Source organism: Pongo abelii, chromosome 20 (genome assembly GCF_028885655.2).
Source record: "Pongo abelii isolate AG06213 chromosome 20, NHGRI_mPonAbe1-v2.0_pri, whole genome shotgun sequence".
In the NCBI taxonomy this organism is placed as follows: domain Eukaryota; kingdom Metazoa; phylum Chordata; class Mammalia; order Primates; family Hominidae; genus Pongo; species Pongo abelii.
Genome location: NC_072005.2, coordinates 45,043,299 through 45,069,453, shown reverse-complemented (window position 1 = coordinate 45,069,453; position 26,155 = coordinate 45,043,299). Strand labels below are relative to the sequence as shown.

The 26,155-nt window shown below is 54.3% G+C and overlaps 2 protein-coding genes and 1 non-coding gene across 19 annotated transcripts; 2 read left to right on the top strand and 1 right to left on the bottom strand.

Moving 5' to 3' along the window:
- The first annotated feature begins 406 nt into the window (after nucleotides 1-406).
- On the top strand, nucleotides 407-4,241 carry RPS16 (ribosomal protein S16). 5 transcript variants are annotated; one of them, XM_024236547.3, is made up of 6 exons: nucleotides 407-513; nucleotides 1,189-1,492; nucleotides 1,632-1,733; nucleotides 3,704-3,800; nucleotides 3,896-3,943; nucleotides 4,047-4,241. In XM_024236547.3, exons 2-6 carry the CDS (start codon nucleotides 1,445-1,447, stop codon nucleotides 4,190-4,192), a joined length of 441 nt encoding a protein of 146 aa, XP_024092315.1. In that variant the 5' UTR covers nucleotides 407-513; nucleotides 1,189-1,444; the 3' UTR covers nucleotides 4,193-4,241. The 5 variants fall into 5 exon arrangements, with proteins under 5 accessions (XP_024092315.1, XP_054396389.1, XP_054396388.1 ...); XM_054540414.2 differs by having other exon boundaries at nucleotides 430-513; nucleotides 1,169-1,492; XM_054540413.2 differs by having other exon boundaries at nucleotides 430-513; nucleotides 1,105-1,492.
- Nucleotides 4,242-11,740: 7,499 nt separating this feature from the next.
- PLEKHG2 (pleckstrin homology and RhoGEF domain containing G2) lies at nucleotides 11,741-25,401 on the bottom strand. Of its 13 annotated transcripts, XM_054540410.2 has the most exons (20): nucleotides 22,956-23,568; nucleotides 21,890-22,161; nucleotides 21,711-21,811; nucleotides 20,839-20,905; nucleotides 20,656-20,702; nucleotides 20,253-20,403; nucleotides 19,557-19,694; nucleotides 19,144-19,344; nucleotides 18,429-18,521; nucleotides 18,252-18,338; nucleotides 16,598-16,631; nucleotides 16,406-16,507; nucleotides 16,261-16,308; nucleotides 16,144-16,182; nucleotides 15,959-15,975; nucleotides 14,972-15,145; nucleotides 13,605-14,526; nucleotides 12,803-13,525; nucleotides 12,555-12,725; nucleotides 11,741-12,020 (listed from the first exon to the last, which is right to left on the bottom strand). In XM_054540410.2, the coding sequence occupies exons 1-20, from the start codon at nucleotides 23,062-23,064 to the stop codon at nucleotides 11,983-11,985; spliced, it is 3,534 nt and encodes a 1,177-aa protein (XP_054396385.2). In that variant the 5' UTR covers nucleotides 23,065-23,568; the 3' UTR covers nucleotides 11,741-11,982. The 13 variants fall into 13 exon arrangements, with proteins under 13 accessions (XP_054396385.2, XP_024092309.3, XP_024092311.3 ...); XM_024236541.3 differs by adding an exon at nucleotides 23,739-25,401 and having other exon boundaries at nucleotides 11,741-13,525; nucleotides 22,956-23,086; XM_024236543.3 differs by adding an exon at nucleotides 23,739-25,401 and having other exon boundaries at nucleotides 11,741-13,525; nucleotides 21,890-22,158; nucleotides 22,956-23,086.
- TRNAI-UAU (transfer RNA isoleucine (anticodon UAU)) lies at nucleotides 24,891-24,983 on the top strand. The gene is given in 2 exon segments: nucleotides 24,891-24,928; nucleotides 24,948-24,983. It is a non-coding gene; the product is annotated as a tRNA-Ile (tRNA).
- Nucleotides 25,402-26,155: the final 754 nt, after the last annotated feature.

Here is a 26,155-nt window from a genome sequence, read left to right as displayed (position 1 = left end):
AGATCACGCCACTGCACTCCAGCCTGGGCGACAGAGCAGGACTCTGTCTCAAAAAAAAAGAGAGAGATTCGGCCGGGCGTGGTGGCTCACGCCTGTAATCCCAGGACTCTGGAAGGCCGAGGCGGATCACATCAACTGAGGTCAGGAGTTCGAGACCAGCCTGGCCAACATGATGAAACCCCATTTCTACTAAAAATACAAAAAATGACCAGGGCGTGGTGGTGGACGCCTGTAATTCCAGCTACTCGGGAGCCTAAGGCAGGAGAATCTCTTGAACCCGGGAGGCGGAGGTTGCAGTGAGACGAGATCGCACCACTGCACTCCAGCCTGGGCAACAAGAGCGAAACTCCGTCTCAAAAAAAAAAAAAAGAGAGATTCTAGGGTGGGGACCCGGAAGAGGTGAATTCTCGGGGGAGGGTCTCTTAGGAGACGGGGATTCTAAGGGAAGGAGAACTCAGGGAAGGCAGTTGCTGGGAAGAGGAGTCTCGGAAGGGAAATAAATTCAGGAAAAAGGTAGATTTTGAGGGACGGCTCTCTGAGAGAGAAGTTTTTGTGGATTTGCGGGGCGGGGTGTTCTGGGAAAGGGGGATTTGCCGGGAAAGGGGGATTTGCCAGGAAAGGGAGATTCTGGAGGAGGGAGATTCTAGGGGTACTGGGTCCTGACAAAAAGATTCTGGGAAGGGTGACTGAGGGGACGAGGACCGAATGGAGGGAGATTCAGGGAAAAGGGGGGTCTAAGTTGAGCACTCTTAAGAGGGACATTTGGGGTTGGCCTTCTGAGAGAAGGATGGGAAACATTCTGGGAAGAGAAGACTGAAAGGACATTCTGGTGAAAGGGAGATTTTGAGGGGAGGGGGCTCTGAGGGGAAAAGGATTCTGGGAGAGGATCCCCAAGGAGGGGGATTCTAGGAAGGATAGGATTCTGGAAGTCCTGAATCTTGAGAATCCAGCCAGATTTCTTGCAGTAGATTCCAAAGGGAAGATTCTGATGCGGGGGATTCGGGTAGGAGGGAGTCCAGAGGGGAGAAAGATTACAGGTGGTGGGAGGGTGGGAACTGATTTAAAGAAAGGGCGAAGGGAGATTATTAAAGAGCCAAAATGCAGAGAAGAGCAGCGGCAATCGACGACTGAGGAGGACGCGAAGCACTTTCCGCGGCGTTCCCTTCAGTCCGTACACGACACTCCCAGGCCCCGCCCCTTCCGCCGAGAGAGCCCGCCACTTCCGCCTCTCAGGGCCCGCCGGCTCTGAGCTCCTAAGGGTCTTCCCGCCGCTGACCAGACGCCCCGCCCGTTAGCCGCAACAGAAGCCGTAAAGCTCTCTCCCGTCGTGACGCAGCGCTCAAAGCGCCTGCGCAGACCCTGAAAAGCGGCCAGTGTGGCCCCTCGTTTTCCTTTTCCGGTTGCAGCGCCGCGCGGTGAGGTTCTCTCGTCCACGTTCGCAGCCATGCCGTCCAAGGGCCCGCTGCAGTCGGTGCAGGTCTTCGGACGCAAGGTGAGCCAGACGCCGGATGGGAAGGGGAGGGGAAAGAGAAGGGCAGGGTCTGGGAGAGGCCAGTGGGCAGGAATCTAGGGAGCAACATGGGAGCTGGAGCCGGAGCTCACGGGGCCCCTGTTTCTCTTGTATCTTATAGAAGACAGCCACAGCTGTGGCGCACTGCAAACGCGGCAATGGTCTCATCAAGGTGAACGGGCGGCCCCTGGAGATGATTGAGCCGCGCACGCTACAGTACAAGGTGCTGGGATCGGGCACCGGCGTTGAGTGAATGGAGAACTCTTGGAGACAGAGATGTTGTAGCTCTTGAAAGCTGAGGGGGCTGGTATCAGCAACGGGATGTTTAGAAGTTGTATTGGGTGTAGAAAAGTGGGGTATTTGGCGATAGAGCTGGGCTTGGGGTTCAGAAGATGTAAAAGCTGAGATGGGGGTGTTGAAGATTAAGGGGTTGCTTTGAAAACTGGGATGTTAGGAAGCTCACCTAACTGGGGTGGGGGGACCCAAAGGGTGAAGGGACACCGGCTTCGTAGCTTTATTTTCACAAGGATCAATGTTTTGATCCTGATAAACCCCAAGTGTCTAAAGCAGCGTTTAGACATTGTAAGTGCTCAGTAAGTATTAAAGTAGCTTGAATTTGAGTCTGTTTATTTTTTATTTTATTTATTTGTCTTGAGAGGGAGTCTCGCTCTATCACCCAGGCTGGAGTGCAGTGGCGCGATGTCGGATCACTACAACCTCCGCCTTATGGGTTCAAGCAGTTCTCCTGCCTCAGCCTCCCGGGTGGTTGTGACTACAGGCGCACGCCACCAAGCCCGGCCAGTTTTTGTATTTTCAGCAGAGACGGGGTTTCACCGTGTTGGCCAAGCTGGTCTAGAACTCATTATCTCAGGTGATCCACCAGCCTCAGCCTCCCAAAGTGCTGAGATTACAGGCGTCAGCCACCGTGCGCGGCCGAATTTGGGTCTGTTTAAATGCTTGCTTGTAAAAAGGGTTCCTCTGTTCCCCTTTTGGGACTCTCAATTTCTTTGGCTCAGAATGGAAAGAAACCAGAGTCTGATTTCTGCCCCTTCTGAACTCTCTACTACTTGTAAAAGAAATAATGTCTACATTGCAGGGTCGGTTAAAAAATTTTTTTTGAGTTATAAGATTCTTTTTTAAGAACAGTATCTTGCTGTCACCTACCCTGGAGTGCAGTAGCACAATCCTAATGAACTGCAGCCTTAAACTCCTGAGTTGGAGATCCTCCCACCTCAGCCTTTCGGTTGCCAAGACTGCAGGCACATCACCACGCCTGGCTCATTTGAGAAATATTTTTTTGTAGACATGGGGTCTCACTTTGTTGTCCAGGCTGGTCCTTGGTCTCAAGTGATCCTTCTGCCTGGACTGGGATTACAGGTGTGATCACCATGCCTGGCCTAGAATTTAATAAAAATTCTGAGATTTCCTTTGTGTAGCAGATGTTGACTGTTACTGTTTTTGGCTGTCACTGTATTTGAAGGATTTGTATGTGTACCCTCTGTTGAGTTTTGGGGACATAGCAGTGATCCAGATGACTTCAGGTCTTGCCTTCATGAACTTGCCAGCCTAGTTGGGGAGAAGGACTGGGCCCAATACCAGAAGCTGATCAAAAGTGGTCAGAACTGGGGAAGGAGACCTGTGAGCTGAAAGCAGGTAGAGGAGGTATCCAGACAGAGGCACTGGTAAAAGACCTAGAGCTGGGAAGGGTCTAGGGACCAGGGACAGGTTGTATTGTAATTTTGGAAATCTGTGAGGCTCAAAGAAAGGGCAGAGAGCTCAGGTGGGAAATAGAAAAGGCACCTGAGCAGTCCAGGGATGGCTTTCGACTGCTTGAAACAGCCTTGGGAGTTTCAGAAGCCATTGGAATGCTCCTTACTGTTCAGCCTTCTAAGAACCGGTCTTAGAGATAGGGTGTCTGAGGTCCAGTGAGGGACACAAGCAGGAGGGAGCCCAGATCTTGTTCCCTTTACCTTGCCTATATTTCTTACACCACTTCAGCAGTCTCATATCTGGCTTTTTTAACTTTCCTCTTCTCTGGGTCTGTAGAGGGGCTTGGAGTGACACCCTGACCCCCATCCGCTAGTACTTGAAGGCCAGTGGTGGCAGAAGCCACAGAAACAAGGAGAAGCCCAGTGAGATGGCTAAGCTGCCCAGCATGTAACTTAAATCCCTGTTCATTCCCCATTCCTTTAGCTGCTGGAGCCAGTTCTGCTTCTTGGCAAGGAGCGATTTGCTGGTGTAGACATCCGTGTCCGTGTGAAGGGTGGTGGTCACGTGGCCCAGATTTATGGTGAGTCCCAGGAACTGGGCGCATGGGGGAGGTGGCTCTGGGAAGGAGGCCTTCACAGAGCTCCTGTATCCTTTAATTGTGTGTCTTCCTCACAGCTATCCGTCAGTCCATCTCCAAAGCCCTGGTGGCCTATTACCAGAAATGTGAGTGAGCATGGGTCCTTCCCGTGAGGTAGGTGGGTGTGTGGGGATCAAGTCAAGGATTCTGTGTGATTATCTAAATCCTCGTCTCTGCCCTTCTTGCCAGATGTGGATGAGGCTTCCAAGAAGGAGATCAAAGACATCCTCATCCAGTATGACCGGACCCTGCTGGTAGCTGATCCTCGTCGCTGCGAGTCCAAAAAGTTTGGAGGCCCTGGTGCCCGTGCTCGCTACCAGAAATCCTACCGATAAGCCTATCACGACTCAAAATTCACCTGTATAATAAACAGTTTTTGAGGGATTTTAAAGTTTCAAGAACTGTGTGTGGCCTTATGTGTTGGTATTGGATGTTTAACCAGATAGAAATCAGTAAACATCCTGGACCTATTGCCAGTCTGGATTTTGACCCTCCCCAGAAGTGGTTGAGCGGGGCTTGGTGTGGGTGGGTGGAGGCAGAAGGCAGGGGGTCTCTGTCTCTACACCTCCAGTAGAGTCCAGTGTGCAGGCAAAGCTGAGATGGCAGTTGTTTGGGGCCATTAGTGGCTGCAGACCTTGGCGGATATATGGCTCATCCTTGTGGGTGTCTATTTTTCTCAATCCCAGCCTCCCAAATAGCTTGGATTACAGGTACCCACCACCACGCCATGCTAATTTTGTATTTTTAGTATCAATGGATTTTTCCATGTTGGTCGGGCCGGTCTCAAACTTCTGACCTCAAGTGATCCTCCTGCCTCAGCTTCCCAATGTGTCCAGGTTACAGGTGTGAGCTACCATGCCTAGCCAATAATCTTTAATACAAAGAAAACAAGGAGAGCCGGGCGTAGTGGCTCAGAACTGTAATCCCATCACTCTGAGAGGCCAAGGCTGGTGGATTACAAGGTCAGGAGTTAAAGACCAGCCTGGCCAAGATGGTGAAACCTCATCTCTATTACAAATAGAAAAATTAAGGCATGGAGGCTAAGGGAGAGAATTGCTTGGACAGGCGCCTGCCACCACACCCAGCTAATTTTTTTGTTTTTTTTTTTTTTTTAGTAGAGACGGTTTCACCATGTTGGCAAGGTTGGTCTTGAACTCCTGACCTCAGGTGATCACCCGCCTCGGCCTCCTAAAGTGCTGGGATTACAAGCATGAGGCACCACGCCCAGCCTAATTTTTGTATTTTTAGTAGAGGTGGGGTTTCACCATGTTGGCAAGGCTGGTTTTGAACTCCTAACCTCAAGTGATCCTCCCGCCACAGCCTCCCAAAGTGCTGGGATTACAGGCATGAGCCACCCTGCAGGGCCCAAAGTGGCATTTTGGACAGGCAACTGGGCTGTGGAAGACCCCAGGTTCTTTTTTTTATTTATTTTTGTTTATTTTTCTTTTTTTTGAGATGGAGTTTTGCTCTTGTAGCCCTGGCTGGAGTGCGATGGCTTGATCTTGGCTCACTGCAACCTCTGCCTCCCGGGTTCAAGCAATTCTCCTGTCTCAGCCTCCCGAGTAGCTGAGATTACAGGCGCCTGCCACTTCGCCCAGCTAATTTTTCTCTTTTTAGTAGAGACAGGGTTTCACCACGTTGGCCAGGCTGGTCTGGAACTCCTGACCTCAGGTAATCTACCTGCCTTGGCCTCCCAAAGTGCTGGGATTACAAGCATGAGCTGCCGCACCTGGCCTTTTTTTTTTTTTTTTTTTTTGAGAAGGAGTCTTGCTCTGTCACCCAGGCTGGAGTGTAGCTGCACGATCTCAGCTCACTGCAACCTCTGCCTTCTGGGTTCAAGCAATTCTGCCTCAGCCTCCTGAGTAGCTGGGACTACAGGCAAGTGCCACCACACCTGACTGATTTTTGTATTTTTAGTAGAGACATGGGTTTTACTATGTTATCCAGGCTGATCTTGAACTCCTGACCTCAGGTGATCCCCCTGCCTTGGCCTCTCAAAGTGCTGGGATTAACAGGCGTGAGCCACCGAGCCCGACCTAGAGCCCAGGTTCTTGACTACTAGTTTAGGTTGTCACAGATCTGCTCAAGAGGCCCCATCTCTACCCTGTGGCCCATCAATATGAGGAGCTAAGAAGTCAGGGCGGCCGCTTGTGGGAAAAGCACAGGAGGCTGTGGGACTCAAGCGGCGCCTGACAGCCTGGAGGAGTCAGGTGGACTCCTTGAGGGAGAGGACATGGGATCCAGGGTCTGCTGGCCAGTAGGAAGAGTAGCCAGGGAGACCATGTCTGTGATTAGTTGTTTTCGGGTGTCTATGGCCTCAACTTGCTCTTTCGCTTCTCTTGAACACCTGTGCTGGGCCATGTGCTCGTCATGGGGCACTGAGTGACCACAGCCCTCTTCCCCCTCCCAAGGAGTCACAAATGACGCAAGGGTTGCTGCCGGTGCTGGAAGAGGAGTTGGGCTTCAAAGCACAGTGCATCCTCAGTGTCTTGTATAGGTGCTTGGAAACGGACTTAAACAAAACAAGCAGATCCTGTAATAACAGTCCTTTAAACAAACGTTTCCTTATACGTCGTTTCGCTTAAGGTCACGGTTTCCCAGAACCTATTGATGACGTTAAGTGAGGACTTGGTTGAGTGGCTAATGACTCATAGGAAGCGAGTGAACTTCATTGTTTGGGGAGCGCAGATATCTCTACTTCCTAGTTCCAGCCTCTGCAGCCAATAGGGAAGTCCCGCACCTAAATGCTCCGGGGGAATGTTTTACAACTTGAGATTTTCTGTCCACTTGCCCATTTTCTATGTATCTGCCCTAGTCAATACAGTAGCCAGTGCTCAGAAGCCATGTATGGCTACCATGCGGGGCTGCACAGATTAGAACATTTCCGTCATCAAGGAAGGTTATATGGGACAGCACGGACACAGGATACATAAAACGAGTCGGGGGCTGGGCCCGGTGGCTCACGCCTGTAATCCCAGCACTTTGGGAGGCCAAGGCAGGTGGATGGCTTGAGGTCAGGAGTTCGAGACCAGCCTTGCTAGCATGGCGAAACCCGGTCTCTACTAAAAATACAAAAAAAAAAAAAAAAAAAGGCCAGGCGTGATGGTGGGTGCCTGTAGTCCCAGCTATTTGGGAGGCTGAGGCAGGAGAATGGCTTGAACCTGGGAGGCAGAGGTTGCAGCGAACTGAGATCGCACCACTGCACTCTGGCCTGGACAACAGAGCAAGACTCTGCCTCAAAAAAAAAAAAAAAATGCCGGGCATGGTGGCTCATGTCTGTAATCGCAGTACTTTGGGAGGCCGAAGTGGGTGGATCACCTGAGGTCAGGAGTTGGAGACCAGCCTGACCAATATGGTGAAAGCCTGTCTTTACCAAAAATACAAAAATTATCTGGGTATGGTGGCGTGCGCCTGTAGTCCCAGCTACTCAGGAGGCTGAGACAGGAAAATTGCTTGAACCCTGGAGGTAGAGGTTGCAGTGAGCTGAGACCTCGCCGCTGCACTCCAACCTGAGCCACAGAGCAAGGATCCGTCTCAAAAAAAAAAAAAAAAAGGCCAGGCATAGTGGCTCATGCCTGTAATCCCAGCACTTTAGGATGCCGAGGCGGGTGGATCATGAGGTCTGGAGTTTGAGACCAGCCTGGCCAACATGGTGAAACCCTGTTTCTACCAAAAATACAAAAAAATTAGCTGGGCATGGTGGCGCTTGCCTGCAATCCCAGCTACTTGGGAGGCTGAGGCAGGAGAATCACTTAAACCCCAGAGGCAGAGGTTGCAGTGAGCCAAGATTGTGCCACTGCACTCCTGGGCAACAGAGAGAGACTCCGTCTCAAATAAATAAATAAAATAAAAAGTAAAGGAGTGGGGGTCCGGGCGCAGCGACTCATTCTTGTAATCCCAGCACTTTGGGAGACAGAGGCAGGCAGATCACCTGAGGTCAGGAGTTCGAGACCAGCCTGGCCAACATGGTGAAACCCCGTCTCTACTAAAAGTACAAAATTAGCTGAGCATGGAGGCATGTGCCTGTAGTCCCAGCTACTCTGGAGACTGAGGCAGGAGAATCGCTTGAACCCAGGAGGTAGAGGTTGCAGTGAGCCGACATTGTGCCACTGCACTCCAGCTCTGGGTGACAGAGCAAGACTCCTCCTCAAAAAAAAAAAAGAAAAGTAAAGGAGTGGGGTTCATGGAGCATCAGGTAGGTGGTTGTTGGAGGTATCCACATCCCTGTGAGGTTGGTGACACAGGATGAGAAAACTACCCTAGTGGCAAAATGTTTTGCAGCTCGCCAAGTTTTGCATTGCAGCCAGAGTTAACTCGGGTTAACTGGTTTAGCTGGCATTAACCTAAATGTCCCAGAGAGCACAGCAGGCACCATCCTTATCCTTTCAGAGCCTGATTTAGCTGTAGCTCTGAGGAGGACTGAGCTCGGAACCAAGGTAGGACAGCAGGAAAGGTATTCCTGAGGAGGCGACGGAGCTGGGGCTGGGAAGCAGCAGTAGGAGTTGGGCGGGAGGGAGGAATGGAATTCACAGACGCCAGGAGGAGGGGTGGAGGCAAGCCTGGCGCCCATGGTTTTCCCAGGGGGTCCAGAGACCCCCTTATTGAGGCTCCTGGCTCTTTCCCAGAGGCACAGCTGGGACACATCTGGACTGGAAAGGGGCTTGCCTCTGCTTCCCAGCTCCAGGCCTTGGAGTAGACAGGCCCCTTCTCCCTCCCTGCCTCCTCGAATACCGGGAATTCCGACGCCACTGGGAGGCCAGGCCAGGCTGAGAACTTTCCTTCAGCCGGGAATGTGCAGCTGGGGCGGAGGAGGGGAGCGTCGGCTGCGGTCCTGACCTTGGGGAGGCTGCAGTGGAGTGGATCACTCCAGGCTGAGGAGTTCACCTCCGTCGCCACGGGGCCCCCGGGACACAGCCTCGGCCCTGAAGTACAGTAGCCAGTCAATAAACAGTAAGTGAGCAGAAGCCAGCAGCTAATATTTATTGAGCCAGGCCCTGTGCTGGCAACTGTACTCAGCTAATTATCAGAATCCCCTGAGGTGTGCACAGCACCAGGCCACAAGCCTCATGCGGGCAAGGCAGTGTTCTGTCATGTATCCCCACTGGCAAGAACAGCACCTGGCACAGGACAGGCACATTTATTTATGTATTTTATTTTATTTTTTTGAGACAGAGTTTTGCTCGTCTCCCAGGCTGGAGTCTAGTGGCACAATCTCGGTTCACTGCAACCTCCACCTCCCAGGGTCAAGTGATTCTCCTGTCTCAGCCTCCTGAGTAGCTGGGATTACAGGCGCCCACCACCACGCCCAGCTAATTTTTTGTATTTTTAGTAGAGATGGGATTTCACCATGTTGGCCAGGCTGGTGTGGTCTCGAACTCCTCACCTCAAGTGATCCACCTGCCTCGGCCTCACAAAATGTTGGGATTACAGGCGTGAGCCACCGCACCTGGCCAGGACAGGCAAATTTAATGGTAGACTTAAGCCAAGCTGTGTGGATTCTCAGTGCTGCACCTTCCTAGCTGTGTGACTAGGCAAATCCCTTAGCCTCTCTTTGCCCGCCTCAGTTTCCTCACCTCTAGACTGAGGATTAAAAAACATGCTCACTTGCATATTAGGAATGTTATGAGGACAGTGAACGAGCTTATATAAAGTGGCTGTAATGCTCATAGTATGTGCTTAGTACCCAGTAAATCTCAGCTTATTTGCTGTTAACTGATTGCTAAAAATTCAGATTCCTGGGCAAGGTATGGTAGCTCACGCCTGTAATCCCAACATTTTGGGAGGCCAAGGTGGGCGGATCACCTGAGGTCAGGAGTTCAAGACCACTATGGCCTGGCCAATATGGCGAAATCCCGTCTCCACTACAAAATACAAAAAGTAGCTGGGCATGATGGTGGGCGCCTGCAATCCCAGCTAGAGGCAGGAGAATCACTTGAACCTGGGAGGCAGAGGTTGCAGTGAGCTGAGATCGCGCTATTGAACTCCAGCCTGGGCAACAAGAGGGAAACCCCGTCTTAAAAAAAAAAAAAAAATTCAGATTCCCAGCCAGGAATGGTGGCTCATGCCTGTAATGCCAGCACTTCGGGAGGCCGAGGTGGGCGGATCACGAGGTCAGGAGATCGAGACCATCCTGGCTAACACGGTGAAACCCTGTCTCTACTAAAAATACCAAAAAAATTAGTCGGGCGTGGTGGCAGGCGCCTGTGGTCCCAGCTACTCGGGAGGCTGAGGCAGAATGGCGTGAACCCAGGAGGCGGAGCTTGCAGTGAGCCAAGATCGTGCCACTGCACTCCAGCCTGGGCGACAGAGCGAGACTGTCTCAAAAACAAAACAAAACAAAAAAACAATAACAAAAAATTAGCTGGGCATGGTGGTGCACGCCTATAATCCCAGCTATGTCGGGAGGCTGAGGCATGAGAATTGCTTGAACCCAGGAGGTGGAGGTTGCAATTAGCCAAGATTGTGCCACTGCACTCAAGCCTGGGTGACAGAGTGAGACTTTATCTCAAAAAAAAAAAAAAAAAAGAAAAAAAAATCAGATTCCCAAGCTCCTCCTGCCCTGGGGGTCCTGATTCAATAGGTTGGGACTAGATACTGGGGGATCTATGATTTGAATGATGCTCCTAAGCAAGTCAGAGGTTCAAACATGTTTGGGAAGTGGAAGGATATGCTCCCTAAATCTTTCAATGATCCCAGGAGGGAATTACTGTTGTCTTCATTTTGTAGATGAGAAAACTGGCTCAGAGGGAGGACCCACACCAAATAAGTAAAGATGGGACTTGAATTCATAGCCAGGACACCAAGGTGCTTCAGAGAATCCTAGGGGAGCTTACATAAATAATGTGCTAAAGCACAAGAGGCTAAGTATTTGATAAAGTAGCTAATATCATCACCAAAGAAACTACTTAAATTGTGCCTCTCACTGGGCATACCACTGCTGGAACAAGGGGGCAGACAGAACCTAACAGAAAAGCCTTTTGTCTCCACGACGTGAATTATTTTGCTGGGGGAGGGAGCATGTGGATGAATTGTAGAGGCTGCAAACTGCGGGGAGGAGTGAAGGGATCTGAGGTATGTGAGTGGGCACAAGAACTGGGATATTCATGAGGAACTGGCGGGAAGGATGCCAAGGGAAATCAGACAGACGTGGGACAGACTTATCCCAGAGCCCCAAAATTGATCTCCCCTGTATCAGCATGGAATTGTCTCTGAAGTATCATAGTACTAAGACCGAGAAGAGTCCAGTGAGGGAGGGATGGGGTATGTCGATGGATTGGGAGATGGCTGGGTGAATATGTATGGATGGCAAAATGAGTGGATGAATGGACACAGATGGAAATATGGAGGGAGAGGTGGATGGATGAATGGAGTGCTGGATGGAGAAGATGGGGAAGTGGGATGATGGATAAATGGATGGAGGGATGGAATGCCAGATGGGGGTAGAATGATAAAGGGATGGGTGGGTGAATAGGGCAGACAGTTGGATAAGCAAGGCAGATAACGTAAGATGATGGATTGGAACATGGGTAGATGGAGAGGGAAAGCTAGATGGAGCAATAGCCGGATGGATAGGTGGAGAGATGGCAGGGTGGGTGAGATGAACGGATGGTGGGAGACGTGAACTATATAAATTGCCAAGGGAATGGATTTCTAGGGTCTACTTGAAGCAAAGCTTCTTAACTTGGCTTTCCTGAATGGGCATCAAGCAGTTCACACACCTGCTGAAATCACACGCCAAGTTACAGTGGGTCCATTTTCCAATAATTCTCAAAGGAGTCTGAGATTCCCCAAGCGTTCAGAACCACTGATTTGTTCTGTGTCAGACCCTCCCATTCATTGTTTTGTCATCTCCCACAGCCTCCAGAATGGGAAAATACATATCATCGCATGAAAGAATCAGTATTAATTGACAAAACATTAATGACATTCCCTTCCCCATCCCTGTGGATCAAGGCAAGAAGGGCCATTCGCCAATGCAGATACCAGGAGTTGGAAAGCCGCAGCAGTTTTGAGGCCTGCGTTCAGTGTCTGGACTTCCAGGTCAAGTTCTGAGGGTCTATGGCATCTGGCTGAAATCCTTGCTTCAGGGAAGCCTCATGTCCTGGCTCACATGTGGAAGGGGGCATCAGGAGCCCCCTGGGCCCTGCGAAGGCCCATAGATTCCTGTGTGGAGGCCAAGAGAGCAGGGTGGTTCAACCGGACCTGGGCCTTGGCTGGCCGAAGCCGCCCACCCCCGCCCACGTGGATGTTAACCGTCGTGGCATAGCTGAGCCGCCTGGCTGGGGGAGGTGGTGGCTGGGGCTGGGGGGGCGGCGAAGATGCCCGTGATGTGGGAGCAGAGGACCAGGAGCCCCGGGAGGCTGCGGGGGCCCCTCCCCCAGGCCCCTGCCGCCGAGCCAGGCTCTGGCTGATATATGAGGCTGCCAGGTATCTGGAGAGGGCAGCTGCATTGGGGCCCAGGAGCTGACGGCTGGAAGGTGGGGGACTATGAGGTGGGGTCAAGTCTGAAGACTCCAACCTGGCAACATGAGAGGCTAAGGAGCCTCCTGGTTTGGACAAAACCATGGTGGTCTGAACTGGGGTGGGTAAGAGGCCCTGAATGTCTAGAGAGCCTCCTCTCTCCGCTAAAGGTGTGGCAACTGGAACATGGGCATCTGTGAGGCTCTTCTGCTCCAACAAAGGTGTGAGTTTCTGAACCTGTGTATCTGTAAGGCTTGGCTCCGGAAGTGGAGGTGCAGCCACTGGACCCTGGATGTCTGGGAGGCTTCCCTGCTTGGGTGAAGTTGGGAGGGCTTGGACCCAGATGTCTGTGAGGACTTGTGGCAGGGGCAAAGGTGTGGTAGCTGGAACCTGAGTGTCTGGGAGGTCCTGGGACAAAGACAGTGGGGCGTTGGCTGGGATCCGATGGTCCAGGTGGCTTCCATGTGCAGGCAAAGGTGAGGTACCTGGAATCTGAAGGTCTGGAAGGTGACATGGCAAGGGCGGTAGGGCGTTGCCTGGGCCCTGGGGATCCAGGCTACTTCCATGCAAAGATAAAGGCTGGATGGATTGACTGCAGACAGGGTCTGGGCCCTGAACATCGCTGGAACCTCCTTGCTTTGTCAGTGGGATATTGGTTGGGCTCTCGCTGTCTAGGTGACCTTCTTGCTTGGGCACAGGGGTGGTGACTGAAACTGTGAAATCAGAACAAATCTCCTTGGGCAAAGCTGGAGTGGTGGGAACGTGGATGTCCACACAGTGTCTCTGCTCAGGACAAAAGGTGGTGGATGGAGCCGGTATAACCACGTGACTTCTATGCTCAGGCAAAAGAGTGGTGGCTGGAACTTGGATTTCCGGGTGGCCTTGATCAGGGAAAGCTGTAAGAGCTGGCACCTGGAGGTGCAGGGGGCCTTCTTGCTTGGGCAAAGGTGTGGTGGCTGGAGCCTGGAAATGCCAGGAACCTCCTTGCTCAGGCAAAAGGGTAGCAGCTGAAACGTGGATGCCCGGATGGTCTTGCTTAGGCAAATTTGAAACATGTAGACCCTGGCCATCCGGACTGCCTCCCTGCTTCGACAAAGGTATGGCAGCTTGAACCCAGGCAGCAGGACCCAGGGGGACAGACTCCTGAGCACATGTCAGTGGGAAGGCCAGCTCACATACCAGCACGTGTCCAAAGGCAGGCAGGAGCCCTGAATGCGAAAAGAGGATCGAGTCAGGACCACTACCCCAGCGGGGACCACCTCTGCCAACCACGTACCCGGACCTCACCTGGCTCTGCCTGCTCCTGGGGCAGACAGGGGGATGGCTGGGGTTGGGCCAGAACCCGAGGCCGGCGGCGTGGGGCGTTGGCTGATGCCCGAGTCTCCGCCCGCTGCATCTGCTGGATCCGCTCGCTGTAAAGCCGGGCCAGCTCTCGCACTCGGGACGCTGTCCTTTCTGAACTCGGGGCTCCTGCCTTCCCGCTCCCGCTGTCTCCACCCAGATCCGAATCCTCCAGGATCAGCAGTGGCTCTGGGAAGCCTGGGCGGGCCAGCTGTCCCTGCTCCAATGCCTGCCAGGCGCTCCGGATTTCTGAGCAAGAGCGGAATGCCAGCTCATCTGGGAATCCCTGATGTTGGGTGACATCCTGGGGCTGGAAGTCTGCGAATGATACCCCGTCTTCATCTTCCTCTGGCCCTGCCTTGCCTCCTGAAGGTGGCTCTCCCAGTTTCCCAGGATTGCTTCCAGAGAACAGTTCTCTCCTGGTGGCTGGAGCCTCAGCTGGTTCCTGCAGAGGCTCTTGGAGCCAGGAGTCACAGGAGAGGGTGGGAGTGCTAGAAAGACGGGGGGTGTCGGGGACACTAGGTATGGCTGGAAGGCAGGGCATCTCAAAAACATCGGAAACGTCAGAGAGACTAGGAAGGCGGGAACCTTCGGGAATTTCACAGCGGCTGGGAATTTCAGGAAGGTTGGGCACATCAGGAATTTTGGTAAGGCAGGGAATGCTGGGCATTTCAGCTGCAATGGAACTTTCGAGCCCTTCCAGGACGTGGAGTGGGGAAGGCCCCCGTTCATCCATCTCCAGCCCTTCCTCTTCCTCCTCCTCCTCTTCTGAAGAGTCCCGGCTGGGCAGGGCTTGGAATGTGAGGGTTTTGCTGTCGCCAGGCACCTGGGAGTCTCTGGGGAACTTGGGAATGTCATGGGTGGACGGCTACAGTGGGCACAGAAGAAGCCAAAGATATCAACATGGTGGCTGGGTGTGGTGGCTCATGCCTGTAACCCTAGAACTTTGGGAGGCTGAGGTGGGCGGGTCACTTGAGGTTAGGAGTTCGAGACCAGCCTGGCCAACATGGTGAAACCCTGTCTCTACTAAAAACACACACACACATACAAAAAAAATTAGCTGGGCGTGGTAGCGAGTGCCTCTAGTCCCAGCTACTCAGGAGGCTGAGGCAGGAGAATCGCTTGAACCTAGGAGGCAGAGCTTGCAATGAGCCGAGATGGTGCCACTGCACTCCAGCCTGGACAACAGAGCAAGACTCCATCTCAAATAAAAAAAAAAATAAAGGTATCAGCATGGGCTGGCCTACCTGGTCCCTGGTCTGTGTGCCCACACCCAGAGGCCCAAGGACACCATGATGGGACAGCCAGCTCACCCCTGGATCTCGAAGGCCTCGCTGATTCAGCAGTTCCAGTATTTCTTCAGTGATTGAGGTCCCAGAGGGGTCCAGTGTTGGGGGTCCAGCATCCTCCAGGTCCTCAGGGGGTCCAGAGCCTGAAACTGGTGGCTGAGATTCTGGGGGGTAGAGTTCCCCTTCGCTGCCAGCGTGCTGTGAGGAGGGAAAGCAATGGAAGGCAAGAGCCAAGACTCCTCCTTCACATAGAGGGCCCCAAGTCCCAATCCCCTTCTTTTGCGTTTGTTTGTTTTGAGATGGAGTCTCACTCTGTCACTCAGCCTGCAGTGCAATGGTACCATCTCTGCTCACTGCAATCTCCGCCTCCCAGGTTCAAGCGATTCTCCTGCCTCAGCCTCCTGAGTAGCTGGAATTACAGGCACCTGCCACAATGTCCAGCTAATTTTTGTATTTTTAGTAGAGACACGGTTTCTCCTTTTTGGCCAGCCTGGTCTCAAATTCCTGATCTCAGATGATCCACCTGCCTTGGCTTCCCAAAATGCTGGGATTACAGGTGTGAGCGACTGTGCCTGGCTCAATTTTTAAATTTATTTTTCTTTTAAAATTTTTATTTATTTATTTGAGACAGGGACTCACTGTCACCCAGGCTGGAGTGCAGTGGCGCGATCCCAGCTCTTTTGCAACCTCTGCCTCCCAGGCTCAAGCAATCCTCCCACCTCAGTCTCCTGAGTAGCTGGGACTATGGGCACGCACTAGTGTGCCTGGCTAATTTTTTTCTACTTTTTGTAGAGATGGGGTTTTGCCATGTTGCCCAGGCTGGTCTCAAACTCCTGGGCTCAAGCAATCCTCCTGCCTTGACCTCCCAAAGTATTGAGATTACAGGCATGAGCTACTCTGTCTGGCCCTAATCCCCTTCTCATTCAGACCCAGGATTTTGGAACTCAAGCTCCCTTCTCCATCAGACCCAGAAGTCAAGGTGCCCAGACCCTATCTCGAGATAGCTCTTACCTTGAATCCAGGCTTAGCTAAGGATGGAGAGATGAGAGAGAGAAAAGCATTAGTGAGATGTAAGGGAAAAAGAGTGATCCCCCATAACTGATGAGCTGAAGCGACCACCCCTCCCCAACCCGCCCCAGACATCCCACCGGGCGACAGACAGGGATGGACCAGGCTGAGCCGGGGCAGTCACTGACCGTTCTGTGGGAACATGACATAAGGGTCCTTCACCGGCTCTGCGGGGAGGACACAGTGATGTCAGGAGCCCAGCTCCCACCCCGATGCCTGGATCACCCTTAGGGGTGAGTGCTCACCAGACTGCCTGCGGCCTCGGCGGATCACAGAGGGCCCAGGAGATGGAGCTGTGGGAGGGAGGGCCAGAGCCCGGTGTGAGCCCAGCTCCCAGGTCCTAGGGAAGTAGGGGCTGAGGGCCGGGACTCAGGGATCCACCGCCTTTACCTGTGTTCCTTCGCCCAGGGGTAAAACTTCTAGCATCTCGAGGTCGAGGAGACCCAAGTGGGGGTGTCAGGGGTTCTGGGACAGGCTTACTTTTGGGGGCACCTGTGGGGAGAGTTTTGGGGCTAACAGCCAACTTTTTCTTGAAGTAATTCCTCTACTTCCACACCCTCCCAGCCCAAGGCCCCAACTCACAATGCAGGCTGTTTTCAAGGAGAACTTGCTTTGCCTGAAAGATAGGAGGACGAGGGCTGAGGTGGGTCGATCTTGGGAGTACCACAGGGAGGATGCTTTAAGCACCATAGTCATGCCCATTAATGGGTGCTGTTTTTGTTTTTAGATCTTGCTCTATCCGCCAGGTTGGAATACAGTGGTGCAATCATAGCTCACTCCAGCCTCTACTTCCTGGGATCAAGCGATCTTCCCACCTCACCCTCCTGAGTAGCTGGGATTTCATATGTGCACCATCACATCCAGCTAATTTTTTTTTTTTTGAGACTGAGCTTTTGCTCTTGTTGCCGAGGTTGGAGTGCAAAGGCGCGATCTCAGCTCACTGCAACCTCTGCCTCCTGGGTTCAAGCGATTCTCCCACCTCAGCCTCTTGAGTTGCTGGGTTTACAGGTGCCCGCTACCACACCTGGTAATTTTTGTGTTTTTAGTAGAGACGGGGTTTCACCATGTTGGCCAGGCTGGTCTTGAACTCCTAACCTCAGGTGATCCACCCGCCTTGGCCTCCCGAAGTGCTGGGATTACAGGCGTGAACACCACATCCAGCCCAGCTATTTTATTTTTATTTTTTTGAGACGGAGTTTCGCTCTTCTTGCCCAGGCTGGAGTGCAATGGCATGATCTCGGCTCACCGCAACTTCCGCCTCCCAGGTACAAGTGATTCTCCTGCCTCAGCCTCCTTAGTAGCTGGGATTACAGGCATGCGCCACCATGCCCGGCTAATTTCTTTTTCTTTTTTTTTTTTTGAGACAGAGTCTCACTCTGTTTGCCCAGTCTAGAAAGGGCAGTGGCGCAACCTAGGCTCACTGCAAGCTCTGCCTCCTGGGTTCATGCCAGTCTCCTGCCTCAGCCTCCCGAGTAGCTGAGACTACAGGCACCTGCCACCATGCCTGGCTAATTTTTTGTATTTTTGGTAGAGACGGGGTTTCACCATGTTAGCCAGGATGGTCTCAATCTCCTGACTTCGTGATCCACCTGCCTCGGCCTCCCAAAGTGCTGGGATTACAGGCGTGAGCCACTGTGCCCGGCCTAATTTTGTATTTTTTAGTAGAGATGGGATTTCTCCACGTTGGTCAGGCTGGTCTTGAACTCCTGACCTCAGGTGATCCACCTGCCTCGGCCTCCCAAAGTGTTGGGATTACAGGCGTGAGCCACTGTGCCTGGCCAGCCCCAGCTAATTAAAAGATGTTTTTTAGAGACAGGGTCTCACTATGTTGCCCAAGCTGGTATCGAACTCCTGGGCTTAAATGATCCTCCCACATCACCCCTTTGAAGTGCTGGGATTATAGGCATGAGCCACCACAGCCAGCTGATGGGTGCTTCTATTGGTCAAGCCCATGACGTGGCTGGTGACCATTAATCATCACCACAACCCTAGGATGAAGGTGCTATCATTCCTCTAGGTGAGGAAGTTAAGGCTCAGAGAGGTTAAGTTACTTGCCCAAGGTCACAAAGCAGGGACATGGTAGAGCTAAGATTCAAACCCAAGTAGCGGAATTCTGCACTTTTAGCAATCACATTATAACAGACTGCTCTGGCATTGGGCAGGGGTGTCTCTTAGTACTATTGGGGGAGGGTGTCTCCAGCACTCAGAGGGCCCCCGGCTGCGGCAGGAGCTGTACCTTGGCAGGGATGGAGGCGGGGTGGTTCTCAAAGAAGAGGCGCTGGAGACAGTGAATCCACAGCCTCTTCTCTTCTTGGTTCTTAGCCTAGGAGTGGGTTGGAGTAGAGTCAGGGAGCCAGGTGTGAGGTCTCGAGGCTGGGGGATCCCTGCCAGCCTGATCCCACTACATGCTCACCTGGAGCAGGTGTCTGTGCTTGGGAATGGTCAGATCAGACACCTTGAACCCTAGAGGGTCTCGGGGACTCTCGCTCACGCTCAGGTTGCAGCACTGGAAGAGAGGGGCAGCAAGCTCAGAGTCCTTGGGCTCACTGATGCCCCTTGTACGGAGACACCCTTGGAGGTGTATCTGGTTCCTCCTCCCTAGGAAGATGCATCCCATAAGACTGTATGGTGGGTTTCCTTTCCCTTATTTTTTTGAGACAGAGTCTCGCTCTGTCACCCAGGCTGGAGTGCAGTGGCACGATCTTGGCTCATTGCAACCTCCACCTCCTGGGTTCAAGTAATTCTCCTGCCTCAGCCTCCCCAGTAGCTGGGATTACAGGCACTCGCCACCACATCCAGCTAATTTTTGTATTTTTAGTAGAGACAGGGTTTCACCATGTTGGCTAGGCCGGTCTCGAGCTCCTGACCTCAAGTGATCCACCCGCCTTGACCTCCCAAAGTGCTGGGATTACAGGAATGAACCACCACGCCCAGGCTTCTCCCTTTTTTTCTTAAGTTGGGGCAGCTCTCATTCTATACACTAGAAAGCAAGCTTCCCTTGGCTTCCATTCTCTAACTCAAGAAAACGTGGCAGGCTCCCCTGGCCCACACTGTTGGGCACACAGATACAGGTATACAGGATATACTTTGTAGGTAGTATTCAAGCCCCACCCCATCCCCAAACTCACGAAGATGTGGCCTTTGTAGGTGTACTCCAGCCCCCTGCGCTTGGCCACCAGCAGCATCCGAGAGAACAGGAAGAGCAGCCGCTCACCCCCTCGTAGCCGGGGGCCACCCCCTCCACCTCCTCGGAACGCGCCCTCCAGCACCAGCTCCCCAAAAGCACTGAGCTCTGGTCCGGTCCAGCCACCCAGCCGCCGCTGCACTTCCTGCCGGGACCCCGCCAGGTGCGCCGGGCACAGAGACAAGCATAGGTAGGTGGCACACACATACACACCAAAATGAGGGTTAGCAACAGGGCCATGCTGTCCCAGCCAACCCTCCAAGGCTACCTCTGAGGCACTGACTTCCCCCCCACCCGCAACCAAGGCCCCCTTGCTCACTCCCTCATCCAGCAAGCCCCAGCCCACCCTGGGGCCACCTGGAGGCGCGCCGCATGCTCCTGCTTGCGCTTCATGTCGTTGATGTACCAGGCAACCGCTGTCATGGACACAATAGCTTCCTCCACCATCTCGCGGCCCCCAGTGCCCGGGCCCTCTGCCCAGTGCTTCCCTAGTTCCTGTCAGGAGCCACCAGGCACGCAGGAATGGGGAGAGAAACAGAGAAGGAGAAAGAGAATGAGAATAACAGGAGATGGAGAAATATAAAGATAGGGGCAGAGGCCAGGTGCAGTGGCTCACGTCTGTAATCCCAGCACTTTGGGAGGCTGAGGTGGGCAAATCACCTGAGGCCAGGAGTTTGAGACTAGCCTGGCCAAGATAGTGAAACCCCGTCCCTATTAAAAATACAAAAATTAGCTGGGCATGGTGGTGTGCGCCTGTAATCCTAGCTACTCAGGAGGCTGAGCCAGGAGAATCACTTGAACCCAGGAGGTGGAGGTTGCAGTGAGCCAAGATCGCACCACTGCACTCCAGCCTGGTCGACAAGAGTGAAACTCCACCTCAAAGGGAAAAAAAAAGGTAGGGCTGTGTGCGGTGGCTCACGCCTGTAATCCCAGCACTTTGGGAGGCCTTGCCCAACTCGTGGGGGGTCCATCCTCATCCTCCAGATGCACCCACAGGTGGTCAAGGGACAGGACCTCCCCCTCCCCAGCCTGGCTCTAGGGGCCCCAGCTGACCTGCAGCAGCAGATGGTACTTGAGGATGCGCTGGACAGGTTTCAGCAGGAAGCTCTGCAGGGGCAGCGAGTGGCGAAGCTGGGCCTGGCGCTCCTGCAGCCACAGGGCTGCTGGCGGAGACGATGACAGCTCCCGGAGCAGGGCCAGGGAGCTGGGGGCACAGCACAGGTCAGTGGTGATTGTCAGTTCCAGTGGGTGGGGTCAAGAGGGGTTAGGGAGGGGCCAGGGTTTGGGAAGGGTCAGGGTCTGACAGGGGGCGGGGCAGTGAGGGAGAGGTCAGTTACTGTAACAGCCTGGCAGGGGTCGGTGCTGGATGGGTCAGGGGTAGAGGGAGGGTGACGGGTGACTGGCACATCAGCTTGTGGGCACGGCCTGAGGCCTGGCAGGGGCTCCTGCCCCTCACCTCGGGTAGTTCATGCAGTACAATGTGTAGATGTCAAAATCCTCGCTCTGCGGGTGACATGGGAGTCAGGGAGACCCCAGGTCCTGGCTTCCCATGACCCCCCTTCCAGCCTAGCCCAAGCCAGCTCTCCCCCCTCTACAAAGGCCCCATGCAGGACCGAGAGCCCCCCACCCCTCCACTCACCCTCTGCACGAAGCACTCGGCAATACCCCCGGCGCTGCTGCTGTTCTCCAAGTCCTCCAGAAGCTCGCTACGGGGGAGAGGGGAGGGTGAGGAACCGCCTGCCTCCACGAACCCCTCCATGTGAGGCCTCCAGGAGGCTGAGGCCCCAATGGTCTGCTGGGGCTGGGGGCTTGCTGACTGCCAGCATCTCCTAAGGGGATGTCACATCCGGAGGAAGTGTCCTCTGAGGGCTAACACGGGGTATGGTAACCTGCTTAGACTTTGTCCCTGGACAGCTTCTCATTCCTCAGCTTGAACTTGTGTCACTGCTGGCATGAGCCTAGGGGTGTCATGTCATGACCCAGAGAGCTAGGATGATCTTAAGCTCCTGATGTAATCCCGAGACCTCATCAAAGTACTTGGAAATGTCATGATCCTTGGACCCCAGAGTCCTCCTTACCACAGTGACCAACCATCCTGGTTTGTCCGGGACTGAGCAGTTTCCTAGGACGAGGGCTTTCAGAGCTAAAACTGGAAAAGTCCCACGCAAATCAGGCTTAGGGGGTCACTCGCATGCTCACGCTGTCTCGGCCTTCAGGCCCCATGTGATTCTTGGATTCATCGTGAGCCCAGACCTGACACAGCCCCAAGGACTCATCCTGGTGCCGGGACCCTGTCCCAGTGTTTGGGCTTCATCCAGGTCCTCTGACTCCCATCCCCTATGCCCCTCCCTCACTCTGGGTCCTCACTCCCAGTCGTGATCCCTGATCCTTGCCCAATGTCACAACCCCACATACCAGCCTGGACAGGACACTATGAAGCTCCGAGGTTTGGATTAGGAAATAGACCCTCCAACCAATCAATGCCCCCTACCTGTCCCCCCTGCCCCTGACCTGCTGAACTCGTAGATGTCCTCAATGTTGGCAAACAGCGTGCCCACCTGCTCCACGCTCAGCCCCAGGACCCCGCCGTCCAGCAGAGGGCCCAGGTAGTCCTGTTGGGATGGCTGGGGTTATGGGGGCCAAGGGGTTGGCCTGGGTACCCACTGCCCTTGGGTGTCTGCCCGCCTTACCTCCACGATGCTGCGGAGGTCCCTGACATAGGCCCGTTCTGTCTCCACGATCTCCCGGGCCACACGCTCCAGCCTTGAGGGTTTGGCTGAACCTGGGATCCCCACCGGAGAGAGATGTAGGCGGATGGGGGGCCCTGGAAGGGGCTCTGGTCTGGAGACTGAGCAGGCTGGAAGGGGCCCGGGGGCTGGATCCCCCTCAGAGCCCACTGTGCTCAGGGATGTGGAGCTCCCAGAACCTCGGGGGGAGGCCATGGTGGGGGCTGCAGGAGCTGCTGGGGTGTGGAACAGGAGGTCAGAGAAACCTCCCCATGCACCGACTTCCACAGCCTTTCATGCATTCAGCCCACACCCTCACCCACACCTGTCCAACAGCTTTCCCACAGGCTCCTTCCTCCTCTCCCCACTGCCCTGTCTTGGTCCAGTCCCATCCTCTCCCATCAGGGTCCTCTCTGGACTTCTGGCCTCCATTTCTCTAATCTACCTCCATAAATCAACTAGGTAGACTTTTATTAATTTGTCCATCTGACTGTGTTACTCCAGTGAGTATAACCCCTTCATGCCCCTGGGGAATAAAGTCCAAACTCCTCAGATCCACAGGGCACTCACTGGGCAATGTGGCTGACACAGATCCCTCCAGCCAGTTCACTTCCCACAGCCACCCCTCTTCTTACACTCTGGATGCCAGTGACACTCAACTTCTTTCAGTCACTTACATGCAGCCTTTTCTCACCGCTGGGCCTTTGCACATGCTGTTCCTTGCATGTAGAATACTCTTTCTTGTCTTTGCCCAACTCCTTCCCCCTAATCTTCCACTTCCCAGTTGAGATGTTCCCACCTCCAGGAACCTTCCCTGACCTTCCGAGCTCGGAGGATCCACGATCACAGCTCTGACCACTCTGCCCAGAGCTGCCCCCTCTGGCCTGTCATTGCCTGGGGATGGGCCCGCCTTCCCCACCAGACTCGGAGCTTTGTGCGAGTTGGCCTGGGGTTGTCTCCATCACCCTGCCTTGCCAGCATTGCCAAGGAATAAAAGCCCCACAGGCTCCGCCCCTGCCTCTGGGCTCACCTGTCCGATTCTCACACACGGTGCCACAGTCACACACTTCACCTCTTCGGCCACACCCGAGGCTTGGGCTAGGTTTGGAGAGGCTCAGTCCTTGGGCTCCCTCAGGCATGGCTGAGCGGCCCAGCAGAGTCCTGCAGAAAGAGCCCCTTCTTGGATATCAGGACCCCATGGGCCTCTCCGCCGCCCAGACTCACAGATGGGGGCTGGGAATTAGGAGCGTGGCGTAAATCCAGGGAGGGGTCCCTGGGAGTAACTAATAGGGGAGGCACAAAGTGACAGAAAGAAGGGGATAAGGAGAGAGAACCTGGGAAAAAAGATGGAAAGTCTGAGACAAAGAAGAGCGAGCGGAGCAGGAGGCGCAGAAGCTGCGAGTCCCGTTTGTCTGGGGCCGGAGGCTTAGGGATCCTGGGAACATTTGGGCTCTGGCTGGAGCGGAGGGCGAGGGGCAGGGCTGGGAAAAGCCGTGGGCGGGAGGCCGCGGGGTCCCAGGGGAGGGCGGAGGCTGGGGGACCGGATGCCAGGGTCCTGCAGACGGCTCCCTCCCCCGCCGAGGGCTGCGCGCTGGGGCGCTGGCCCCGAGCCCTCGCACCCCCTCCGGCCCGTCTCTCCGAACCCCGATCGCCGTCCCCACAGCCGCAGCCTCCCCAGCGCCTTCCCACACCCCTCCAGCCCCCAACTCCCGCCGGCGCCTCGGCTCGCCCCCCGCCGGCACGCCCCCTCATTGTTCAGCAATGGCGCCGCCCCCTCCCCCAGTCCGCCTGGGCCCCTCGCCTCCCCCCTCACCTCCCGGGGAGCCTCCAGCCCCGGCCCGAGGTAGCCCAGCTCCTGCGCGACCCCGACGCGGTCCCCGGGGAGGTGCGGAGCCTAGACTCAGGGGCGTGAACTTCGGGCTCTCAGGCTCCAGGAATAGAATCTGGGGTCTCTCGGAGACTGGGGTCCCGCAGTCGGAATTTTTCAGTGTTCTACGTAGGGGATGCTAGGAGCCTCGACTCTGGAGTCTCAGATGGCGGCGCTGGGGACCCACATTCCTAAGTCTTCTAGGTAGGGCCGTGGGGTGGGGGATGGATTTCTGGGTTCCCCTAATTCTAGGGGCAGGAATGAAACTCCCTCCAGGTGGGAGCACAGGGGGGTCCCAAAGTCCTGGGTCCCCTTGAAGTGATGGCCGCTGCAGCCCGAAACTGGTTGGGGCGCTTAGAAGTCCGGATCTCAAGTTCCTCCAACGCGGGGTCTTGTGATCGGAGCCCTGGAGGGAGTCTGCGGTCCTGGATCCTGAGTTCTTGAAACGGGGATACGGGGCGCTCGGCCTCCAGGGTCCCGCGGGGTGACGTCCGGGCTCCTGGCTGCTCCAGGAGGGGGCGCTGCACACCTGGATGGCTCAACTTCTCCAGCCTGGGCGCCGGGGCCTGGACCTCGGGGTCTCTCAGGATGAGGTGCAGAAATTCCGGACGCCCGGGTCCGAGCCTCTGGACCCTTCGGGCTCCCGGCTGGGTGTCACGGGGCTCGTGTGACGGCGGCGGCGCCACATCTGGGGCGGGAGAGTCCGGTCCCAGCTGTGAGGCGGGGGGCGGTCGCCCGGGGCTTCCCCTCCCCCGCTGTTGCCGGGGCTCACATCCTGTTCCCGCCTGTAGCGGGGGAGGGGCTGCCTTCCGGCCGGCCCGCCAGCTAAGGGTTAAGACCCCACCCCCTTGTTTTGAATATTCATGAAGAGGCGTGTCCTTCTGGTAGGAGACACCCCCACATTCCAAACGCCTCGCGGACTTTTCCCTTTTACAGCAAGGGCCGCGAGGCGTGAGAATCCGGAACTGGCAATGCACTGTCTCCTATTGGTCAATCCAAAATTTTTAATTTGCATATGTAATACGAGGCGGGGTCCTCCGGTGAGGTCACGTGGCTACGAACCACTGAAGAACTCCCCGGCGCAGGGGTGCGGCTGGAGCTCCAGTGGCGCAATCGGTTAGCGCGCGGTACTTATATGACAGTGCGAGCGGAGCAATGCCGAGGTTGTGAGTTCGATCCTCACCTGGAGCACTTTTTTTCTCATCAGTTTTTATAAACTTATACATCTTATAAACCAACAAAAACATCTACATCAGTTAGATGAATGAACGTTTCTATCTTTTGAATTATTGGGCTCAAAAGACTCCCAGGGCGTTGGCGACGGTCCTTTGGGTGTTCTGTATTGTAGGAAGGTGCCGTTTCCGTCCCAGCCACCAGGTGGGGGTATCGTCTCTTATTAATGGAATTCAGTGCAAATAGTTTGACTTCTGTAGAGATGTGGGTCCTTGGCAAACTGCATATGACTCTGCCTCCTCCGTATTTCTCTGTCTTTTTAATGCCTCCTTTACAGATGAACATATTTATCTGTCTTGGAGTTTTCAACCTCTGTTGAAAAGGAAAACTATGTTTTTGAGTCGACTTGTTTTTTCAATAAATATTGAACATTCACTATGTGCCTGGCTTCCTTTAGCTATGTGTAATACAGCAGTGAACAAGTAGTCCCTGCCCCTGAGGACGCCACATTCTAGTGGGGAGGCAGATTGCTGTCAACATAAGAATTAAGTACATTTTAATGTTAGGTGGTGATGATAAATGTCATGGAAAAAGTCGAGCAAGGTAGGAAGGGTGGGGTAGTTGGAGGTGGGGTGTGGATTGCAACAGCAGTGGTCAGGGAGGATCTCACAGAGAAGGCAACTTTTGAGCAGAGACCTGAAGGAGGGGAGTGAGCCATGGGGACTCCAGGGGAGTGTTCAGGCAGAGGGAACAGCTAGTGCAAAGCTCCTATGGATGAAGCAGACCAGACTTGGTAGAGCAGCTAGGAGGCCAGTGTGGCTGGAGCAGAGTGGCCAAGGGGGAGGGTAAGCGATGGGCACCAGACTGTGTGGGCTGTGGGGAGGACTTAGGACTTTGACTTTTATGTGATCTGACTCAGGTCTCATAACAGGCTTCCTTTGGTTGTCTCGTGGGGGAGTGGGAAAAGGAGAGACTGAAGGCAGGGGCTAGAGCAGAGACTGGGGCTGGGGCTGCTATGAAGATGCAAATGGCAGACGATGTTGGCTAGGACCAGGGCGGGGGTCATGGTAGGGGCAGGTGGATTGTGGATCTATTTTGCAGGTGGATCAGACAGGATTGCTGTTGGCCTGGGGTGTGGATTTGAGAGCAAGGTGTCAAGGGATATTCCTGGGTGTCTGGCTTAAGCCCTG

Coding starts and splice junctions, on each gene's coding strand:
- RPS16 (XM_024236546.3), top strand. CDS start 1,445: ATGCCGTCCAAGGGCCCGCTGCAGTCGGTGCAGGTCTTCGGACGCAAG. Junction 1,493..1,631: donor TGCAGGTCTTCGGACGCAAG/GTGAGCCAGACG, acceptor TGTATCTTATAG/AAGACAGCCACAGCTGTGGC. Junction 3,944..4,046: donor GGTGGCCTATTACCAGAAAT/GTGAGTGAGCAT, acceptor CCTTCTTGCCAG/ATGTGGATGAGGCTTCCAAG.
- PLEKHG2 (XM_024236541.3), bottom strand. CDS start 23,064: ATGCCTGAGGGAGCCCAAGGACTGAGCCTCTCCAAACCTAGCCCAAGC. Junction 16,508..16,597: donor CCTTGAAAACAGCCTGCATT/GTGAGTTGGGGC, acceptor CTCTCCCCACAG/GTGCCCCCAAAAGTAAGCCT. Junction 13,526..13,604: donor CCAGGAGCAGGCAGAGCCAG/GTGAGGTCCGGG, acceptor TTTCGCATTCAG/GGCTCCTGCCTGCCTTTGGA.